At 35.0% G+C, this 19,542-nt stretch overlaps 7 protein-coding genes across 7 annotated transcripts; 5 read left to right on the top strand and 2 right to left on the bottom strand.

The window, feature by feature from the left end:
* Positions 1-249: 249 nt before the first annotated feature.
* Positions 250-2,079, bottom strand: PHYBLDRAFT_148660 (helix-loop-helix DNA-binding domain-containing transcription factor; the record flags this gene model as incomplete). Its single annotated transcript, XM_018432131.1, has 5 exons — positions 250-313; positions 435-525; positions 613-770; positions 896-1,598; positions 1,977-2,079. The coding sequence occupies 5 exons, from the start codon at positions 2,077-2,079 to the stop codon at positions 250-252; spliced, it is 1,119 nt and encodes a 372-aa protein (XP_018288140.1).
* A 2,015-nt stretch (positions 2,080-4,094) lies between these two features.
* On the top strand, positions 4,095-5,150 carry PHYBLDRAFT_71537 (hypothetical protein; the record flags this gene model as incomplete). The annotated part of the gene is made up of 5 exons (XM_018442497.1): positions 4,095-4,113; positions 4,171-4,237; positions 4,325-4,466; positions 4,609-4,810; positions 4,906-5,150. 5 exons carry the CDS (start codon positions 4,095-4,097, stop codon positions 5,148-5,150), a joined length of 675 nt encoding a protein of 224 aa, XP_018288139.1.
* Positions 5,151-6,042: 892 nt separating this feature from the next.
* Positions 6,043-7,149, bottom strand: PHYBLDRAFT_80109 (hypothetical protein). The gene is made up of 4 exons (XM_018443557.1): positions 7,031-7,149; positions 6,754-6,911; positions 6,570-6,644; positions 6,043-6,482 (listed from the first exon to the last, which is right to left on the bottom strand). The coding sequence occupies exons 1-4, from the start codon at positions 7,119-7,121 to the stop codon at positions 6,420-6,422; spliced, it is 387 nt and encodes a 128-aa protein (XP_018288138.1). The 5' UTR covers positions 7,122-7,149; the 3' UTR covers positions 6,043-6,419.
* Positions 7,150-7,367: 218 nt separating this feature from the next.
* On the top strand, positions 7,368-8,765 carry PHYBLDRAFT_71535 (hypothetical protein; the record flags this gene model as incomplete). Its single annotated transcript, XM_018442496.1, has 3 exons — positions 7,368-7,383; positions 8,263-8,594; positions 8,703-8,765. The coding sequence occupies 3 exons, from the start codon at positions 7,368-7,370 to the stop codon at positions 8,763-8,765; spliced, it is 411 nt and encodes a 136-aa protein (XP_018288137.1).
* A 407-nt stretch (positions 8,766-9,172) lies between these two features.
* On the top strand, positions 9,173-12,400 carry PHYBLDRAFT_171485 (hypothetical protein; the record flags this gene model as incomplete). Its single annotated transcript, XM_018436612.1, has 12 exons — positions 9,173-9,369; positions 9,635-9,761; positions 9,998-10,143; positions 10,518-10,626; positions 10,810-10,858; positions 10,915-10,961; positions 11,243-11,543; positions 11,584-11,688; positions 11,873-11,920; positions 11,996-12,061; positions 12,146-12,295; positions 12,354-12,400. The coding sequence occupies 12 exons, from the start codon at positions 9,173-9,175 to the stop codon at positions 12,398-12,400; spliced, it is 1,392 nt and encodes a 463-aa protein (XP_018288136.1).
* Positions 12,401-12,564: 164 nt separating this feature from the next.
* PHYBLDRAFT_171484 (hypothetical protein) lies at positions 12,565-14,178 on the top strand (the record flags this gene model as incomplete). Its single annotated transcript, XM_018436611.1, has 4 exons — positions 12,565-12,786; positions 12,901-13,416; positions 13,636-13,842; positions 13,978-14,178. The coding sequence occupies 4 exons, from the start codon at positions 12,565-12,567 to the stop codon at positions 14,176-14,178; spliced, it is 1,146 nt and encodes a 381-aa protein (XP_018288135.1).
* A 1,065-nt stretch (positions 14,179-15,243) lies between these two features.
* Positions 15,244-18,764, top strand: PHYBLDRAFT_148656 (hypothetical protein; the record flags this gene model as incomplete). The annotated part of the gene is made up of 13 exons (XM_018432130.1): positions 15,244-15,282; positions 15,345-15,424; positions 15,615-15,695; positions 15,830-15,980; positions 16,095-16,157; positions 16,220-16,339; positions 16,420-16,512; positions 16,594-16,855; positions 16,970-17,238; positions 17,321-17,430; positions 17,543-17,654; positions 17,723-17,763; positions 17,870-18,764. The coding sequence occupies 13 exons, from the start codon at positions 15,244-15,246 to the stop codon at positions 18,762-18,764; spliced, it is 2,316 nt and encodes a 771-aa protein (XP_018288134.1).
* Positions 18,765-19,542: the final 778 nt, after the last annotated feature.

Genomic DNA, 19,542 nt, shown 5'->3' with positions numbered 1-19,542 from the left:
AAGAAATGATAGTGAAAAGAGAGGAACCAAAGGAACATTTACATATAGAGAGGAAGAAGTGGAGATAAAGAGGTATTATACTATAGTAATAATAATGCGGAAGTATATATATATATATATATATATATATATATATATGTATGTATGTGTATATGGCACATAAAGAGGGACATATAAAAAAAAGTAAAGAAGTCAAGTTAAAAAGTAATTTCTTTTCTTTTTAAAGAAGAAGAAAAGTCATCATTATCATCAAAGCGTATTGATTTGATACATCTTTTCCAATGCTTGTTTCTGGAGCATGCTCTCACGAAACCTGCAAAGATAAAATAAATTCAATAAACTCATACATTATAATAGCAAAGTAGTCATATGGGTATACAATAGACAGTACATATCAGTACAGCCACTTCTTGATTATTATATCTAAAGCTTACTTTCTTAGCTGTTCATTTTCTGCCATCAGACTCTCCAGTTCTGCCAGTATTGCCATTTGCATACTTTTCAAATGTTGAATGTGTTGAACAGCTATAAATTATATATATATAAAATTAAATAAGAACATAAAAGGGGTATGGGAGATTAAAGTAAATATATCACAGCAACAAAACTTACTGCGATGCAGGAGAGCCACCTTGCTCATCTTCTTGTTAACACACGCCGGTAGTTCATTACGAAGATCTTCAAATCCGTCTTTAATCTGTGCTCGTCTCTTCTGCTCTGACTGTATGTGGATCTGCCGCCTGAGCTCAGCATTCGATATTGCACACGTACTGAATTACATATACATGCAATAGATGTATCATTTAAACAGCAACACGAATAATATATTATAAGTATATAGAGCGCTTTATTATCCATCTATTCATCAGCTACTAATAATTAGGTCTATTCTTACCTTGGGGTCTCAGTATTGTGACCAGTGGATTTGTTCTCTTGAAAATCCCACTCGTTATTTGTCATTTCCAGTACGAGCTGAGAGGGGGAGTTAGAAGGAATACAGCGGCGCTTCTTGCGACTAAACCCTGTCGACTGTTCGTACGTTTCTTTGGAGTACTGGAAGAACTCCGGAAAAAATGAATTTGGTAAGCTCAGAGAGGTCTCTACCAGAGAAAACGAAGGTCGGTGAGCATGAGCATGCGGTGACGGAGATGCATTTGAGGTGGGTGAGCAAGGCAACAGCTGTGACGAGAAACAAAGAGGCAAAGACGAAGAAGACGATGAAGAAGACGATGATGATGTGGAGGAAGAGGACGAGTTGGAAAAAATAGAGGTAGAAGTAGAATTTGAGGCTGATATCGAGGCTGATGTTATGGCTGCTGGTCCTTGTCCTTGTCCTGGTCCTGATGCTACGGTTGTAGCTGTGGCTGTGGCTGTGGATGTGGATGTTGAGTTGGACAGCACCATCGTAAGTGGAGCAGGTGTTGGCGAGGTGCAGCAAGAAGTCAGAAATGAAAGAGGTGTTTCTGGACTGCCATCTGAGGGATATGTCAATGAATGTGGGGAGCTACGGCTGTTAGACATAGTTGTACGCTGGTACTGAGACGATACTACTGGGCAGGCCGTAGGTGTACTTGTCTTGAGACAATCGAACGAATTGTCTTTATATTTATATAAAAATATATGTATACATACAGAAAAAAATACAAGAATAATTTCTTTGTGTTAATGAAGATATGCTTTATCGGAAAGAGTCCGGATATCATGCCGATCTCTTTAATACACAGATATGCTTATATATGTGTATGTGTATGTGTATGTATGTATGTATTTATATATGTGTGATTTTTCTTTTCTTTGCCCCTCTTATTGTATCTATCAATCTCTCTCACTACCCCCAAAAAATATCTTTATAAATATATATATATATACCTCTTTTCATGCCTTTATTTTCCGTACCAAAAACACAAAAACAATATCCAGATAGCCCATTACAAACTTATGCCTATTGTATATCTATATTCTGTACCCGTATTTACCTGTATAAAGAATTCCCTGCTCTTCTATTCCAGCTTTATTAGCATAGGAAGAAATTGAGTAATCGGGCATGTACTCAACCGACAACGAAAACTTGTCTGTCATAGTATTGAAGAAAAGTTAAAACCGAAAAGAGGGTATTAAAGAAATAAAGAGAAATGGGATTTAAGAGTAGCAATATATTTGTATCCAAGTATAAAATCGCGGTGAATTTAAAGGAAGGGATTAAGGTAGTAGAGAAAAATAAAAGGACGTGTGCAGATCGAGTGATAAAGAGGGATATTGAATTGTGGCGAGAGAATGAGAAAGAAAAAGAAAGTAAAGGTGAGAGTGAGAGTGAGAGTGAGAGTACGTGCGCGAGTGAGAGTGTAAGGAAGAAAAGGAAGAGAGGGGGGAAAGGAAGAAAGGGAAATGGTGTAAAGGGGATGAAGAGGAACAGAGCCCAAGTTAAAGCAAAATTTACAGATTACCGTCACTATCACTTGTATCTTGCTTGGTTCAAATCATCCAATTTTCTGTAATTGCATCAATGTCAGTGAATAAGGACACACATACAGTTATATATATATATATATAAGCATTATATATAAAAGTACATCGATAGAGTAATAGTAGATCTGAGGGTGACGTGAAATGTACATCTATTGACCTTGTTCAAAAGACAAAGAAAAATCACCCTCCAACAGACTGCATACACTCTGCAGATGCGCTGCATTCTCTTCCACTTCTCCTGACGTGTCTCAGCGTGCTTCCTCACAAAAAAACGCGATAATACTCACTACACGCCCTACACTCCAATCCAATCCAATTTTATTCACTTCAATACGTTGTCATGGGAACATAAAAATAATCCAAGATGGTATCTTTTGGGATATGGAGTTTACAGACACACACGAGACAGTTAATTCATAATAAATGCAATAATAAGACTATTCTTTAAGGTGCTCTTCATTTGTTATATTAAACTTTTTCTTATTTGTTTTATTTGTCTGATTGTTTGCTTGTTTGCTTGTTTGCTTGTTTGTCTGTTTGTATGCTTGTCTGTTTGCTTTGTTGTGATTTTACCAATGTAGATAATCAATATTCACAACTTAGCATTTTGTCTCTTTCATTGGAAACCATCTTTATTGTAGTTTTGGTGTAGTTACTATGCCTCATTTTAGCTGATAATCATCTAATACACACTTACATACATATAGAAATCAATCTTGCCAGTGCGGAAAAGGGAAGCAAGCGTAAGAAAGAAAGAGCTCGTTTAAAAATCTAGCTAGTAATTTTTGTTTTATTATTATCATCAAAACGGCCCTTTTTCTTTTCTTCTTTAAATGAACACCATAGTCGCACAGCAAGACACTTAAGGAAGCACAAAATACTATGCGTCGTCAGGCAAAGACACTTTCAAATACAGCTTGATTTTTCTTCCTTCTTTCTTTATATAATTAGATATATCCCCTTCTCATTATGTATGTACACACAAACACGCACAATACATAATACACAGTACACAGTACATTCTATATATTGTCCATATTATAGATATACAAAGATTTTGATCAGATTGAATCAATCTACTTTTAAGCGTTCTTTAGGGTTTACGCCTTCTGACAAACAGACTAAGAAATCAATATTCCTTTTGGTCATTTTACTACTATAACTATTATCTTTTTCTATTAATTTAAGTGTAAAGATCAACAAGAACATTAGGAAACCCCACCCAAAGTCCAAGCTTGATTATTTGACAAAGAATGAATAAAAGATTCGAAGCTAAAAAGACTAATCTAATTTCATTAACGTAATGGAAATCTAAGCAGTCAAAAAAAACCCACCCCCTACTAACAACAAATACAAAGAATAAATACATAAATACATAAATAATATATATATATATCTATATATATATAATGATAATGGTACGCATTAAGCTAACTCATTTCTCTCTCTTTGTCTTTTCAAACCCCCTCTCTGTCTTCTCCCACACCCCTCCCTTTTTCATCCTTTTTGAATTAGTTGCTTGTCAATATTTTAATCTCCGGTGCATGCCCGCTGTCACAGTTGTGACGAGCACAACAAATAACAACACTTCTTTGCAAAGCCAAAAGACCCTACCTTCTCTGCCAAACATGCCTAGTCTCACTTTGCGTAGGTTCCAAGAAGAAGAAAAAGGAGAAGAAAAAATGGACTAATGCTTCTCTACAGAAGCATTCAAGGCAATTCAGCCCATCAAGCAGTCAATGCTTGGTTTCCGTACAATTCAGTCGTTCAGGTACAATTTTCTTAAATTGGTAGTTGATGATGCACTAACCTTTCAATGCTCCTATATTTTTGTTTCATCTCTTTTTATCTCAACTAGATTCTCTACTACAACACAATGTCATGCTGATCAACCTACACCGGAACGTCCACAAATTGGTGCTTCGTCATTGTTTGAAAATGTCCAAGTTGAAACAAACGAAACCTTGACAAAGTCTGGCGAGAAGCCCGTTGACAAGCAGGTGAGGCAGACTTTTATTTCATTTTTCCAATTATATATATATATATATATATGAAGAAGAAACGAAAAAAAAATCCAACAATGGGCACAGTTCCTTTTCGCCAACAAAGGTTTATTAAATAATCACTAATAATAACCATTAGTACACCTGGAGCTCGGCAAATTTCAGAACAAGCCCTCGCAAACTCAACATGCTTGCTCGTCAAATACGTAATTTGCCTGTAGAGGAAGCTATCAAGCAAATGGAGTTTTCTTCAAAACGCTCTGCCAAGAAGATCCTCCACAACTTGGCTTTTGCAAGAAAGAATGCGCAAGAACAAAAGGGCATGGAGAACATGGTTGTGTGTAAGTTTTTTTTTGTGGTTTTGGAAACAAAGATAGTAAACTATTCTGTAAGATACACATAAGAATACTTATATTTAATATATAATAATACTTAGCTCAGGCATGGGTTGGTAAGGGTCGTTTTATTCAGCGTGTAAACCCTCACGGACGTGGTCAATTTGGTGTGATGCATCGTAAGGAGGCACACATCTCTTTCCTCTTCAAGGAAGCTGAGACTCCTCAAGAAGCTGCCAAGGCCAATAAGAGATCCATTCGTGGATGGAAGGACACCGAAAAGGTCTGGACACCACTTGTTGGAACCAAGCCAATCTACAATGCAAAGTCTTTCTACAACTGGTAGACAAAATCTTACACAAGAAGGAGGAGGAAAAAGAAAAGGAAAATGACAACACCGCCACAGCCACCACCACCACCACCACCAACAACAACAACAACAACAACAACAGAAATAATAATAATAAAAAAACATATATAATAATAGCAATAGTAAGAAGATACCTCACAAAAAGAAGAAGAAGAAGAAGAAAATTTATATATTGGTCTTGCTTTTGTGTGCACCTCCTTTCTGGAAAATGATGGTACACTGACCTATAATCTATATCTTTAAAAAGTTGGAATATAGAGTATTATTATTGATAGGGTGCCAGGTGTTCCCACACTTATAGTTGAGCACCTTGGCTCCAAGCTCAAGTTGTGTAAGTCTGGTTTAGCAAAATATAAATATAAAGGAAGAAAGGAAGAAAGGGTGTGTACATTCTTCATAGGTACATATTACTGCTCGTCTATTTTATTTATTGTTTAATACAGTAAATGTCTGGTGGACTACACTACAACACACTAGACTGATCTTGCTAATCTCATATACACAACTTTATCTTGTATTAATTAAATTGTGATTAAACAATAAGCGAATTTATAGAGATGTTACAAGATCACGTATATACATTGATCGATGCATAGAATGTTAGACGGGCTTGTTTTTGTGGTCAGTACACAGATCAAGTCAAATGGGTAATCAATTGACTTGAATATATCCAGTATACACTATTTCCAGGAATTATTATTGGAGTAAAGATAAAATAAAAATAAAATCAATTGGTCTGGACAGACTGAAAATAGTTATCAGAAAATAAAGCAAAGGTCAAAATAAGCTTATCCAATAAAATTGCTTTCTTTGAAAAAATAAATAAAAAATAGTGACATTGAAGAACGTCCTCGATTGTTCACCCTTAAATTATGCAATTCGTTTATTTTATTTGATTTAATTTCTAAGGAAGAATGTATACAATAACTTTTTTTTGTGGATCGGTACACAGAGCATCTCTAACAGCTCTATAAGCTTGGAATCGACTATATGAAGAAAATGAAGAAGAATAAGAAGAAGGTAAAGATGAAAGATGACAAACAGAGAGGGAAGAGGAGGAGAGGAGAGGAAAGGAAAGGAAATGAGAAAAAAAATGTATTTTGGGGAGCAGAGGTTTTTCTTTAAAAAGAAAAAGACAAATTAGGAAGAGGAATAGGAATTGTGATAAGAGAAGAGGAAAAGAAACGAGATGGTAAAGGTTGCAATTTTCTTGTGCGCCACTTTTCTCTTTTTCTCTTTCCCTCTTTAGACGCGAGCCTTCTTTCTCAACTCTCTCTTCTTGACACGAGCAAGACGCTTTGCGTTCATCTAATAAAAAGGAAGAAGTATTTTAGTGGGCTCGTTTACCATATGCGTACACCCGTGTACCGATATTATTGATATTATTATTATTACCTTGGTGGCCAGTAACTCCATGCGCTCTTTTTCTTCTTGAATTTTTCTGCGCTCTTGAGTAATTTCTCTCTTTCTCTGCATTACAATGATTGATTAGATTAATATTTGATTATTTGATCATTAGATCAGATCTAAACACATTTATAAATTGCATAATATATATATATATCAATGTGGTGCTTACATCCTTCTCGGCCTTCTTCTCATCCTTCAACTGTCTTTCAAGTGCTTTGACAGTTTGATCTCTGGTACGTTCAGCTGAGCGTTGCTCCCATGTTCTTCGGAGAGTCTTTGCCTTTTGAGCACGGATAGTAGGGGTCTTTTGAATTTTCCATGCCTTGCCTAAAATAAAAGTGCGTAAATGAGTTACTTTTATTATCTCTTAATCGGATCGGGATCGTGGAATGGATTGCAGGGATCTTTCAATTTATTTCTTTCTCTTGATTTATTTATATATTTACCTGACACTCGCTTGTTAACAGTATCGACTACACCACCAACTGCGGTCTTAATGTCTTTGTAGACTCTAGTTTCTTCTGTTACTGCTACCATTATGTTGGTTGTAAATTATATATAAAAAGAATAAATAAGGGGCAGCTGTGAAAATAAAAAATAATAAAATAAAAAATAAAAAATATTCAAATAATACATATACTATATAATATAAATATATACGCATAAATAATAATAATAAAGTATAAATTGATGGTCACATTTTGAGATAAATGTGTATCCTCTTTTAATTTTGACACATTTATAAGTTTTCTTTGCAGAAAGAAAAGCCTTAAGAGAGCGTAAATGGTCAATTTTGAAGGTGAAATAAAAAGATCAGTCAATCAATTACTCCAGATCTTTACTACTATTCACACACTATAGAAAAAAAAAGAAAAAAAAGGGGCGATTCTAGTGAAATTTTGCAAGTTTTCTAGGGTTTAAAGTGTGATTTTTCTAACTTCTTCAACCCAGTAGAAAATTAAAGACGATAAAATTATTCAAATCTAATAGTTTACCATTCGGTAACAAACCCCCCTCTTGAACCCGGGTTACATCCTATTTCATAACACTGTCTACAAAGATTCCGAGAAATCTTATAAGCGGTTCTTAGGGTGATATTCAATTATCCTTATTTTGGTTTTTCAAAAATAGGAATCAAACATAGCAACGTCAACACAGAAAAGGTTGATATTCTTTGATAAAGAAAGAATCAATTAAGCAATATACATGCCTTTATCAATATCATAGTATTTAGAGAATAGCTCGTAGCAATAGATGAATGTATATCATATATCCAATTTATAGCCTAAACTGCTAATAAATATCATATTTAGGTTAATGATGCCTACATATATATTGACAGCTATTTAAAAAGTCATCTCTCAGGCAAAGTAACTTTAGTCCATTTTATCGTCACGTCCTAAAAAGTACACCTTAGAGCATCCACAGCGGTCTGTGTAAATTTAACAAGAATGTTAATTTAGACAGAAAATTTAGATTTTTTCATCCCCAGCGGATTGCTTAACTAAAAGTTTTAACTGATTATTTCTCAATAATAATTACCGGCTTTTTACATTTAACAATTCACAAAAACATCCAGGGCTTTTTTACATACACTGCTAATTTTACCCAGACCGTTGTGGGTGGTCTAAATTATCTCTTTTAAATGCGGCTTTTTTATTTTACGTAATTATTTTAGTTACACATACCACTGTGGATGCTCTTATACTTTCGCAAATCTTGTCCGAGTATGGGCTTGAACATAAATTTAAGCATTTTGATGCGCGCCGCTTTTTCTTACCACGACCGCCTGGCCTATTTCCAAAGCCAGCCTTGGATTTCTGGTCAATACGGTATATAAACCGCCTGAAGCCAGCGATCATTTCTGCTAGCAGAGATACTACGGAGATAGTATTCCGTGCCAAGATCTTTGTAAACTATTACATTACACTTCGGTCCCAACAACTGCAAAACAACGATATCTCTCACTGCATCTTTACGCAACAATTTTGGTATTCTGTCTGTCAAATGGTAAATGCAAAAAGAATTACAAGCAGTACAAGCATACCATCAGATATACTAGCAGTCTGGAATAGACTTACATCTAGTCATAAGACTATTATATATATAAAAAAAAAGATTGAAGCAGGAGCCTCGCAATGTATAGCCGAGGTGTGCACTGAACTTGCTACATGCTACTAGAATAATATAGTAGAGAATTTTGAGGCACGTCTTTTGACGTATTTATGCTACCAACTACAAAACGTTTTCATGGTAAGCAAAAAATTATTAACAGTTAATATAAGATTAACTCTAAATTATATCACTCATATACATAGCAAATTGACCCTAATACTATCAAAAGGATAGATAAAGAATATTGGTACCAATATGTTTGCCAATGAGATGCAGTATGGACAAACAATTTGCATTTACCCTCAAGTTTGTCGGAAGATGCTATGAAAAACTGTGTAGACCAAGAATGTCAGCCGATAGGAGCACTCATTGATCAAAGGGTGGCCCTACTTACTTATCATCTGCTACCGAAAAAGTTTACAAATTTCTCGAGTACATCCTGAATCAATATGAAGGAGAGCATGAGCTTCATCATGCCTTTTGATGTTCGGCGGCTTCCTGTACTAAGACTATTTAGTATCTTACCAAACCCTTCAGTGAATTGGAGGTCTGTGGCTATTAGTGTAAATGCGTTGTCTGCTGTTGTCAAGAATCCATTGCCAAGAGGCTATATCAATCAACTTCAATTGTTTCACGAGGTATTTAATTTCAAATTATTAAGATATAGCAGGTAAATACAGTCAAAGCTCGATATAGTGATATGGATGGTGGACAGAAATTTTATCACTATCACTAGAGAAGGGGACAACGTAGGGAACTTTCATGACTGCTAAAAATGGAAAAAAAAATAAAACCAGCATCGGAATGCACATCTCCGGTTAAAATAAGGGACGCTTTTGAGGACGTTATAGAAATTATATTTATACTTCTTTCCTCTTCATTTATCTCATTTAACAGAAAAACGCCATGTTTACTATCACTCCTGCTATATATAGCTATTATTGGGGTCCTAAAAGCACTCGAAATACCACTCCTAAGAAGAGAGATACCTCTAAGTGCCTTCATCTGACAGCTCTTTTTGATAATACATGTAAGGAAGAGTTCCAGTTTACTCTTTCTGAGGTTGCTATTTTATTAAGCCACTGATTGATTCATTAGAAAAAAATATATCACAGATAGACTTTTATCTTTATATAAGCAAGATTATGTCGACTAATATTATTCTGTTGGAATGGTAAAGTATAGAGCTTGAAAAGATCAGTTTTTTACTTTAGAGTCTTGATTTTTTAATGAATCAAGACTCCATTGACAGATGATTAGTTTATAGCTTGTATATGCTGTTAGCTTTGATAATTTAGCAATTACTTGAGAAAAATATATGTTATCCTATTTATCGGATCACTTTCAGGCGTGAAGGACATTGTTTTTGTGCTAGGGATATTCTGGCTGAATTTTCCCTAATTTACGGTCATTTCTGCCAGAATATCCCTAGAAGTGTCCCGGGGTAAAAGTAAAAATGGTAAAAGTCTGGGTAATTTAAACCCAGGAATGTCCGTAGGGACAATATTTTCAAATTTTCCCTGAGTTGTCCCCTTCTCTACTATCAGTTGCAAATGCATTATACTGTATTATAAATTGTTATTTTAAATGCAGCTCACTCTGGTATCAATCGTGACGTAAAAAAAAAAAAAGTGAGGAAGGGAATGGGTGAGAAAGATTCTATAGCAGATTACAGTCTTCATTTAACAATTTAAAATGTATAGTTCAATACAGTAATGGGATTAATAAAGACAATTGTCCTATACATGCACATATATATATGTATTATTATTATTTTGGATCTTTTGATTTTGTTTCTCTACTAATACTACACATTAGACACACTTTCGTACTAGCTTACTTTAAATATGTGGTGAATGTGTGTTTAAATCTCAAATGGCATAATAGACGAAATATTTTAATTTTACTCATTATAAAGAGAGGAAGAGTAAAGAAGCCCATAAAAGACGAAGGGATGATTAAATCAAATGCTTTTAACAAGTCCGACAAAGCGGCTTGAAGAAACTTTCAGCCAATTATTTTATTGAATTGAATTGAATTGAATTGAATTTAATTTAATTTAATTTAATTTAATTTTTGCTTTTATTTTTATTTTAATTTTTAACAAAAGATAAAGACTAACAGACGTAGATCTGGCAATAACAACAACAGCATTAACGGTAATAACAACAGGTAATTATTAAATGTACTTTACCTGTCCGTTGATTTCATACAGGAATGAGTCAAAATAATGAGATCTACACAAAATGTACAGAGAATGAAGTAGAAGAAAAAAATAAGAGAGAATTAGTACTGTGAATATGAAGCAGGATAATTATTATAATAATAATCAAATTATATTTATCTATAACATATAACACACACACACACACACATATATATATATATATATATAATTGCATTATGTAATATATATTATATACTATATTTTATACATACATACATACATACATACATACATACATACATACATACATACATAAATATATAAATACATAAATACATATATATATATATATAAATAAATAAATATATGTATAAAGCAAGAATCAGACGTTGACCTTACCTTTGCCATGGACACCAATTTAACGCGTCAGTACAGCTCACCTACGCCTGTTTCTGCTTCTACTGTTGTTCTCTATCGACAGTTCAGGCAATCCTATATTGGATCTCATGGACCAACTCAGTTTGGCAATCTTCCAGAGTCGAACGATCTCTTAGCAATCAAAGCGAACCTAGAAGAGTTATTGACATCAGCCGAGACACGCAACCGCCTTCTCAAACGCGATTTGAATCATTTAGAAAAAGACGTCAAGATCAATGACAATGGAGGTAGGCCAGTGTGTAAGCATAGACAGGCCGCCTTATGCCTTGTCCGTCCTAGGCTTGATGGATCATCAGAGTAAGAAAGGATCATCAGCATCTTCTGGAAAGAATATGGGTGCTATTCTCGAGCAAATGAGATCTAAGCAAGAGAGATCTTTTGGAGGTGGGTTTCTTTTTTCTTTCCTTTATATATATTTGCGTGACGAATAAAAAGCCATAACATTGAATTCACAATCTTTCCTTATATATATATTTACATATTTGTATTGTGCCATTTTATTTTATTACGATTTATGCATAATACATATCTGTATCTATAATATCCTTATTTTTTCACAAACCAAAAGAGAATGCAATAGATGGTATACACGGGTCAATGACAAAGGAGCAGATAGGTAAAGAAGTGTAAGTCTTAATTGAAGCTTGGGATTGGTATTAAGAAGTTACAATTCACTGTTTGTACATTTTAGTGCTCTTCAATTTCGACGCAAGTGGCGTAAAGATGATCATGGAGACACAACTGACAAGCATGGCAAGTATTTGGATAAACTCAATATTTTAGTATTATTATTATATATCTTTTGTCGTAATGAATGAATAATACTTTTGTCAACAAAAAGCAACCAGTAGAAGTGCATCACCTCACCACATTGTCAAGATTAAGAAGCTTGAGGGTGAATCCCCTTTAACCTCTCGCAGTCTATCACCACCATCTGTATCCAAACCACACAGCCATTCAAAACACATTACAAACAAGGGATCTGACGCAAGTAGATATACACACACACGCACACACACACACACATATATATATATATATATATATAGAGAGAGATAGACAAAAAAATAATAATGACGAGAACCAATGGAGATAGAGTATATGAGGAATATAGGGAATATAGAGAATACAGAGAATATGTGTGAATACGGGGAATTATTATCAATATTATCGTCATGACAATATTTTAATATTTTAATACAATATATATATTTAAAAAAAACTTAGAGCGCACACTTGAAAAAGAAACGATCAACCGCAATGCACAACAATCCTACAGTACGAGTCCATGTTCATGGAAACCCTTCCTCAGCAGGAAAAGTCAAAATGACGAAAAGCCACGAACAGGCCCCAGTAGAAGACACTACCGATTTTATCCGAGTCAAACAGAAAGACCAAGTACCAATTCTTACATTTTGGCAAGCAGTAGAGCCATATTTTCGCCCTTTAGCTGAAGCAGATAGAGAATTTCTGCTGGAAAAGGTAAATCGTATCAAACATGATTTATTATCTGTTTTGTTGGTCTATCTGACAAATTGAAATGGGCGGCTTTTGTGTACTTGTATCTGCTGTACATACATGAACTATTATAATTAGGGAGACAATACAACACCTTACAGTATACCTCCACTTGGCCCATATTATGCCGACGTTTGGGCAGAAGATGATGCTTCGATTGGTAACCGGCAAAACTCTCCTCACACTCGCAACGAATCCTCCTCTTCATCCTCTTCATCCTCGTCGTCTTCTTCCACATCTTCTGCTTCTGCTGTTAATGCTGCGGCTAATCGTGCTACTGGTGTTGCATCTGGACTGAAGCTAAGATACCTTCCTCCCAACCGACCTCTGACCGGCGATTGTCTATTAAACAATAACCTGAGCTGTGGGCGTTTGACAGAAAGGCTACTAAGCAGCTTGGTAAAGGAGGAGCCGCTGAATGAACAAGCATTGGAAAATATTAAGGCAGAAGAATGCCTTGATTGGTCGTTTTCTCAGTCATACCACCAAGAACTAAAGACTGAACTATTGACATATCCGCCTGAACAGGTAGTTATGTTTGAGGAGCGGCTTAAACGGGAATTGCGCTATGCAGGTCTGTTCAGTGAAGATGATGTGAGTGTGTTACAAAAGCAACAACAACAAAAACATTGGGAGTTTTAGATTAGATTAGAGTATAGTATAGTATAGTATAGTATAGTATAGTATAGTATAGTATAGTATAGTATAGTATAGTATAGTAGAGTAGAGCAGAGAATAATATAATAGATTATCATTGTAGAGCATTTGAACTTACAGTGAGAGAGAGTGTATTTTCTTTTTCTTTTTATAAAGGCAACAGATTGGTATACAATGGAAGACGATCAAATATGCGCCGAGCTTCGGCAACTGGGTAGAGAGCTCAAGGAACAGTCAAGGATAAACGAGTTCCGTAAAAAGAGATTACTACAAGTTGTGGATCAGCAACTCCAGTATGAGCAATATCGACAAGTCTTGGATACACTGGATACCCAAGTGGAGCAATGCTATATGAAACGATTCGTATGTACCATTAAAAAGTCCATTCTTTTTTTTTTAAAAAGAAAAGAAGTGAAATCTCTTATATCTATCTATATATGTATTTTCTTTGAGTTTTTGATTATTATTATTATCTGGTTTTTGTCTTTGGATACTTAGCGCACACAAAAATCAAAGAAACGAAAGGCTGGATCAACACCAAAGGCTACTCTGTCAGAAAATGCAGTATATGCGATGGAGAAACGAAGGAAATGGACTACTGCATTGGGCCCAATCTTCGGCAAGAAGAATTGTGTAATGCCAACCGTATCTATTTATGAGGATCAATCTGAAGATGGACTTGGAAATGGACAAATTTGACTTTACTTTATGCCTATAAAAAAATCTGCCGACTTGTCTGCAGCACCCCAATCCATACTTACATACTTACATACATACATACTAGTTCTTTTTTAATTTTATTGTTTTATTCTATGTACGCATATATATATATATATATTTCAACTCAAACAACCACAAAATTCAATTGCACATCAACTGTCCCTCATTCTCTATTCCTGCTTCTCTTACCAACTTGCCACTAATATTCAAAAAGAACAAAGCAGCCTCCAACCACAGCCATCATTCAAATTCTCACTTTCTCTCTCACTCTTTACACAACAATATAATCTTTAATTTCCTTCCGTTTCATTCGCTTTCTTCAATTAAATATATACACGTAAAAACCCCTTCTCTCTCCTTCTCCCTCCTTCTCTCTCTTGCGCACATATAGTAGTTATATAAGCGGGGTGCTATTCGCAAATAACACATTAGTTGTACAAATTTTGTACAAATTTTCTTCTTTGGACTACCTTTCAGGGAAAAACAGTTATTCCAAACCAATCAGATTAATACTGTAAATACAATTATCACACTTTAGTATCAAAGGCACCAAAGGATATTACAGTAGGTCGACGTCTTTCGTGTCGCAGTTTTATTTCACTTGTTTGCCTAAAAAATATATAAAAAAAAAAAACTAACGTCGTCTCAATCTCGAGCAGAAACTGTAATAATGATCTCTGACATGTACTTTGGAAGCACTATTCATTTGCTGGAAAGAAGAAAGGCATATTACATTGACTGCCAAAACAAGAAATTGCTGTAATACAGTCGCACCATACACAGCACACATTTTTGTAAAGTTCAATTTTTTTCATATTTTTTTAATATAAATAAATAAATTATAATATAAATATATCAATTAACTGGATATAAGTTTTAGGCTTTTGCAAGTGGAAAAAGTAAAATAAAATACCAAAAAAGAAAAAGACATACATCCACCTTTCCACTCCTTCTCTTTACTTTCTTTTATTAATTATTATTATTATTATTCTCGGTGAATCATCTATTCTATCTATTCTCCCGAATACTTCATTTGTTACAACAATGGCCAACGAAGCCACTCCTTACCTAAGCGCCTTTCTGGTGAGACTCACGGATGAAGACGAATATACAGAGAGATGAACATTGGAAAAATTCTATCGTAGACAGAACGTCCCAGAGATGGCATTGATATGATTCAGAGTCGAATTCGCTCCTCTCTCAAACTCAATGAAGAATTAGCCGAGTACTTTAGAGAGAGGCAAGTTTCTAGCTAATTCCAAATGACCGGGTAGAACTTTAAATGAGTTGAAGTAAAAGAAAAAGATAGTAGGGCGAATAATGTTGTCATTGGATGAACGGTACTAATAAAAGTACCAAGAATTACTCAAATGCTTACTTTTTTTTCATTTGCTTCACTTTAATTCTTAAACCAGGGCCCATGCCGAAGACCTTTATGCAAAAAGCTTAGTCAAGCTATCAAAGAAACTGTTTATTTCTGACAAATCAGCCCTTGGGTAAAGCTAAACTACGCACTGTTTCATTAATATTCATTTTATTATTACTGGGATTACCCTTTAAATAATATATATATATATATATGAAAAATATGCAAAATGAAAAAAAAAACTCATCCTATCTTATTGTTTAGCCATTTGACACCTATTTGGGAGATGCTCTCAAACGAAGTTACCGAGGTTTCAACTATACATGCAGTCATGTCCTTTAAGATTACCGAAGAAGTTGAACGTCCTCTACGATCATCAATGCAACAAGACCCAGACTACGCCACAGTTAGATCAGTAAGAAATAAAGACATGTGGAAATAAAACTATATAGAAAATGAAGGGAGACTATATATAATTGATTGATTGATTGATTGATTGATTGATTCAATTTGAATATTATTATAACAGATGGACAGCCAATTTCAAAAGATTTCTCGGGATTATGATGAGCGTCAACTCAAGATGATAAAGGTACAATACACGTGGGTAAAACCGGGCCTAGTCTCATTTCATATCATTTTATTTTATCCTAGCACAAGAAGACTGCCGAAAAAACTAGAAAACCAGAAGCCGAAGCTAAGTTGGCGGAGTCAACACGCGCTATTGAGGATATTAGGGCCGAATGGTTACGCTCAGGAAGGGATTATGTTTTGGTAAAAACAAAGAAAGAGAGAATTAGACAGAGTAAAGAGTAAAAGTCAGAGCTGATACAAAAAGGCAAAATGGGCAATAGAAACATCAAGCAGTAGATGAACATCGTATCTATAATCTCAAGAATGCTATCCAGTCCTTTGAATCTCTTCAAACAAACCAATTGTTGAAACGAGTAGAGGCAAGCTAACCAAAATCAAGATTATAAACCACTCTATTCTCAAAAATGTCTTATCTTTATTTTTATTACTATAAGCTGGCTGGTCATGTAGCAGAAGCAGCAAGTCAATTCAAAGTCGAAGATGAGGTAACTGCGTTTTGTAACGCTTCCCCTACAGTTTCTTTCTCTGGAGAAATGCATGGTCAACCCCAGCCCCTACCCCAGTTTCATTCACTACCGCAATCACAATCACAACCCAAGTTTCAACCCCATAGTCGCTCCATATCTCTTGAATCTGGTCATCAAGAATTGCCCACTAGTGGGTCTGATAATAGTCTTCATGTGAGATCGAAGAAGAGTAAGTATAAGCTATTAAATAAATAAATAAAAACAATTTGCGTGTATCTCCTCATTATTATTAAAATTAATGCTTATTTTTATTTGTGGCTATAATCATAAATCAAATATATAGCCTTTTCGACATTTATTTCTATCCGGCGCAAACCAAAGCAAGAAAACGGGTATATTTCTACGGATTCTGTTCACCCCCCTCATACTTCAGATACCCAAGAGGTCCATGACAATGCCAGCTTTTTTTCATCTGCCATGAATTCTGATATTCCCGAACAGGACAATAATCCAGACTCATCAAACAACCCAGCATCGCCTACTTCCATTACTCCACCTTCAGCTCAAAAATCCCAAAGCACTACGAGTAGCATGAATAACTCAACTCCTCTGGTAAATTAGAGTCTATTATTGATTATATATATATATATATATATATATATATATACAGACTAATATATGATGATTTATCTAGCCAAGAGTTGTTGTGGATGCAGAGGGTTATACGATCCCACCCCCTGATAGGGCAGCTTGGCCTGAAATTGGTTCTCTTAAAGATGATGATATTGGATCAGACGGTGAAAGGTATGAATAGACATAAAATATTGATAATAATATTAAAAACAATAAACATTCCAAACTGTTGCGCATCTTATTAATCCTGTTATTTATTTCTCTTCTTCCTGCGCTTCTGTAGTACGTTTGGAAACCAGCGAATCAATATTGAAATCAAAAATGAAAAAATTGAACAAGAGGATAATCAACATGCCACTGAAGCATTGTCTCGTGTACGGTCGATTCTCAAAGAAGTAGGTTATAAGATAAAGAAATATTAGAAAAAAAAGATATTTTTAATCATATACCCATATGATTTTAGAATCAATCAACAATCAGTAAACGCCCAAGAGGTCGTCGTGAGTAAGTATTTCCCAAGGTTACAGTATTTTCGTTTTTTCTTTTATACTTAGAAAATAGTGTTGAATTTGTACCCACTTCCTTCCTCTTCTTATTTTTCTTCCAAAAGGAACATGCGCTCAGTGATGCTGAACCCTTCAGCAGAAGGTCACTCCGACCTCATGGCTCATAAGAACCTAACAGAAGATGGTTTCAAAACTATAAGGGAAGAAGAACAAGCACCAGAGATAATTGAAGTACCAGTATCTCCTTTTGGAGACGTCGAGTTACCCCAACTTGAACAACTTCCTAGAATCAAAGTACACATCACGGAGACAATTCACGCCATGTTTCAGGGCGGACAGGTAGTTAAGTCTGAAGTATGGGGAGACGTGAGCATTGTTTACGAAGGTCCAATCGAAAGTGCAAGCCCTATTTGCTTCAAACTTTTGAACGCCAATCAACTCGATCAAATAGCACCAAACGACAACTACGTGACACTCTACCAAGATAGTCCAGATGTCTTCCAGATAAACACCGAGATGTTCCGTTTGGCAGGTGCGAGCGCAGTGAACTGTCTAAAGTACAGAATGCGACACGATATACAAGTTCCTTTGGTCATCAAGCCAATGTGGAAGTGCGATGATGAGCAGACACGCCTCTTGGTGAAATACCAAAACAAGCAAAATCAGACACTTCAAAATATCTTCTTCTTAACTACCGTAACCGGCCAAGTCCAGACTGCCCAGAGTATTCCTGCTGGGCAGTGGATGGTAGAACAACAGAAGATGGTCTGGCCAATGGGTGATTTGGAAACTAATGATGAACAGGTTCTCAAGGCTAAATTTGTTACTTCACAAAAGGGTGCACCACAACCAATTGCTGTTCGATTCGAGTGGCACGACCATCTTGTGTCTCTGGTTAATGTAGAGACTGGAGAAAACACACACCACGTTCTTTGGGTGTCTGTACAAGAAGTCAAAAAAACCGTTCGCGCAGGAAAATATATTGCTGAAGTGGTGTAAAATCAATAATTCTCGTCTACATCTTTCAGTTCTTCTGTTTCTCCTTATTCTCCTTATTATCTCCAGTAAACATCCCTTCCTTACCTCTCAATTTAAAAAATATAGATGAAAGGCACGAAAAAAAAATTAACACAAAAAACTGCAAAAAATTATCAATATTGAATAAGACGATTTTTTTTTACCTTTTTTGCGTTGTTGTTTTACAGTTTTCAACTTGAAATTAAGATTATTCTCTAGAATAGGTGCTCGCCACCACCCGGAAATTTTTCAATTTTGAAGATTTAAGCACTGTTTTTTGTTCCCAATCTATAAAACCTCTCAAAATAATCAGGATCCCAAAAGGGAACAAAATTTCAAAAAGGAAAGGGATATCGACGATTTTGAAGTTACAAAATACATCTACTCAAAATAATCAGGGTCAAAAAAAGGAAATCTAAACTACCACCACTCTTTTTTTGGGTTTGATATTAAAAAAAAAAGATTACTAGGAGAAAAATTAGTTATTTTAGTATTTATATTTACTCTTCCAAAACGAGACAAGAATAAAAAGCAGATTATAATCCTTTTGGGATATTTGAGATGACATTCAATTTTCGATATCGATATATTTACAGGTGGTGGCGAGCACCTAATGGTGCTTGTTAAGTGGTAAAATTTTGTGCAAACAACAAAAAATTGATAAAAAGGGGAAAGGTATTACTAGATGGAATTCCAGTCAAGTTAAATGTATACACTGTAGAAAAAAAAGTGCAAGTACTTGCAGAAATAATTGCATATC

The sequence above is a fragment of the Phycomyces blakesleeanus genome (assembly GCF_001638985.1).
Source record: "Phycomyces blakesleeanus NRRL 1555(-) unplaced genomic scaffold PHYBLscaffold_19, whole genome shotgun sequence".
Taxonomy (NCBI): domain Eukaryota; kingdom Fungi; phylum Mucoromycota; class Mucoromycetes; order Mucorales; family Phycomycetaceae; genus Phycomyces; species Phycomyces blakesleeanus.
Note: the sequence above shows the minus strand (reverse complement) of the source record. Positions and strands in the feature narration are given on the sequence as shown.

What these genes read in the sequence shown, in the direction of transcription:
- PHYBLDRAFT_80109 (XM_018443557.1), bottom strand. Translation starts at nt 7,121, where the DNA reads ATGGTAGCAGTAACAGAAGAAACTAGAGTCTACAAAGACATTAAGACC. An exon ending in AGAAGAAGGCCGAGAAGGAT is followed by an intron (nt 6,645 to 6,753) that starts GTAAGCACCACA and finishes ATTGTAATGCAG; the next exon opens with AGAAAGAGAGAAATTACTCA. An exon ending in TGGAGTTACTGGCCACCAAG is followed by an intron (nt 6,483 to 6,569) that starts GTAATAATAATA and finishes CCTTTTTATTAG; the next exon opens with ATGAACGCAAAGCGTCTTGC.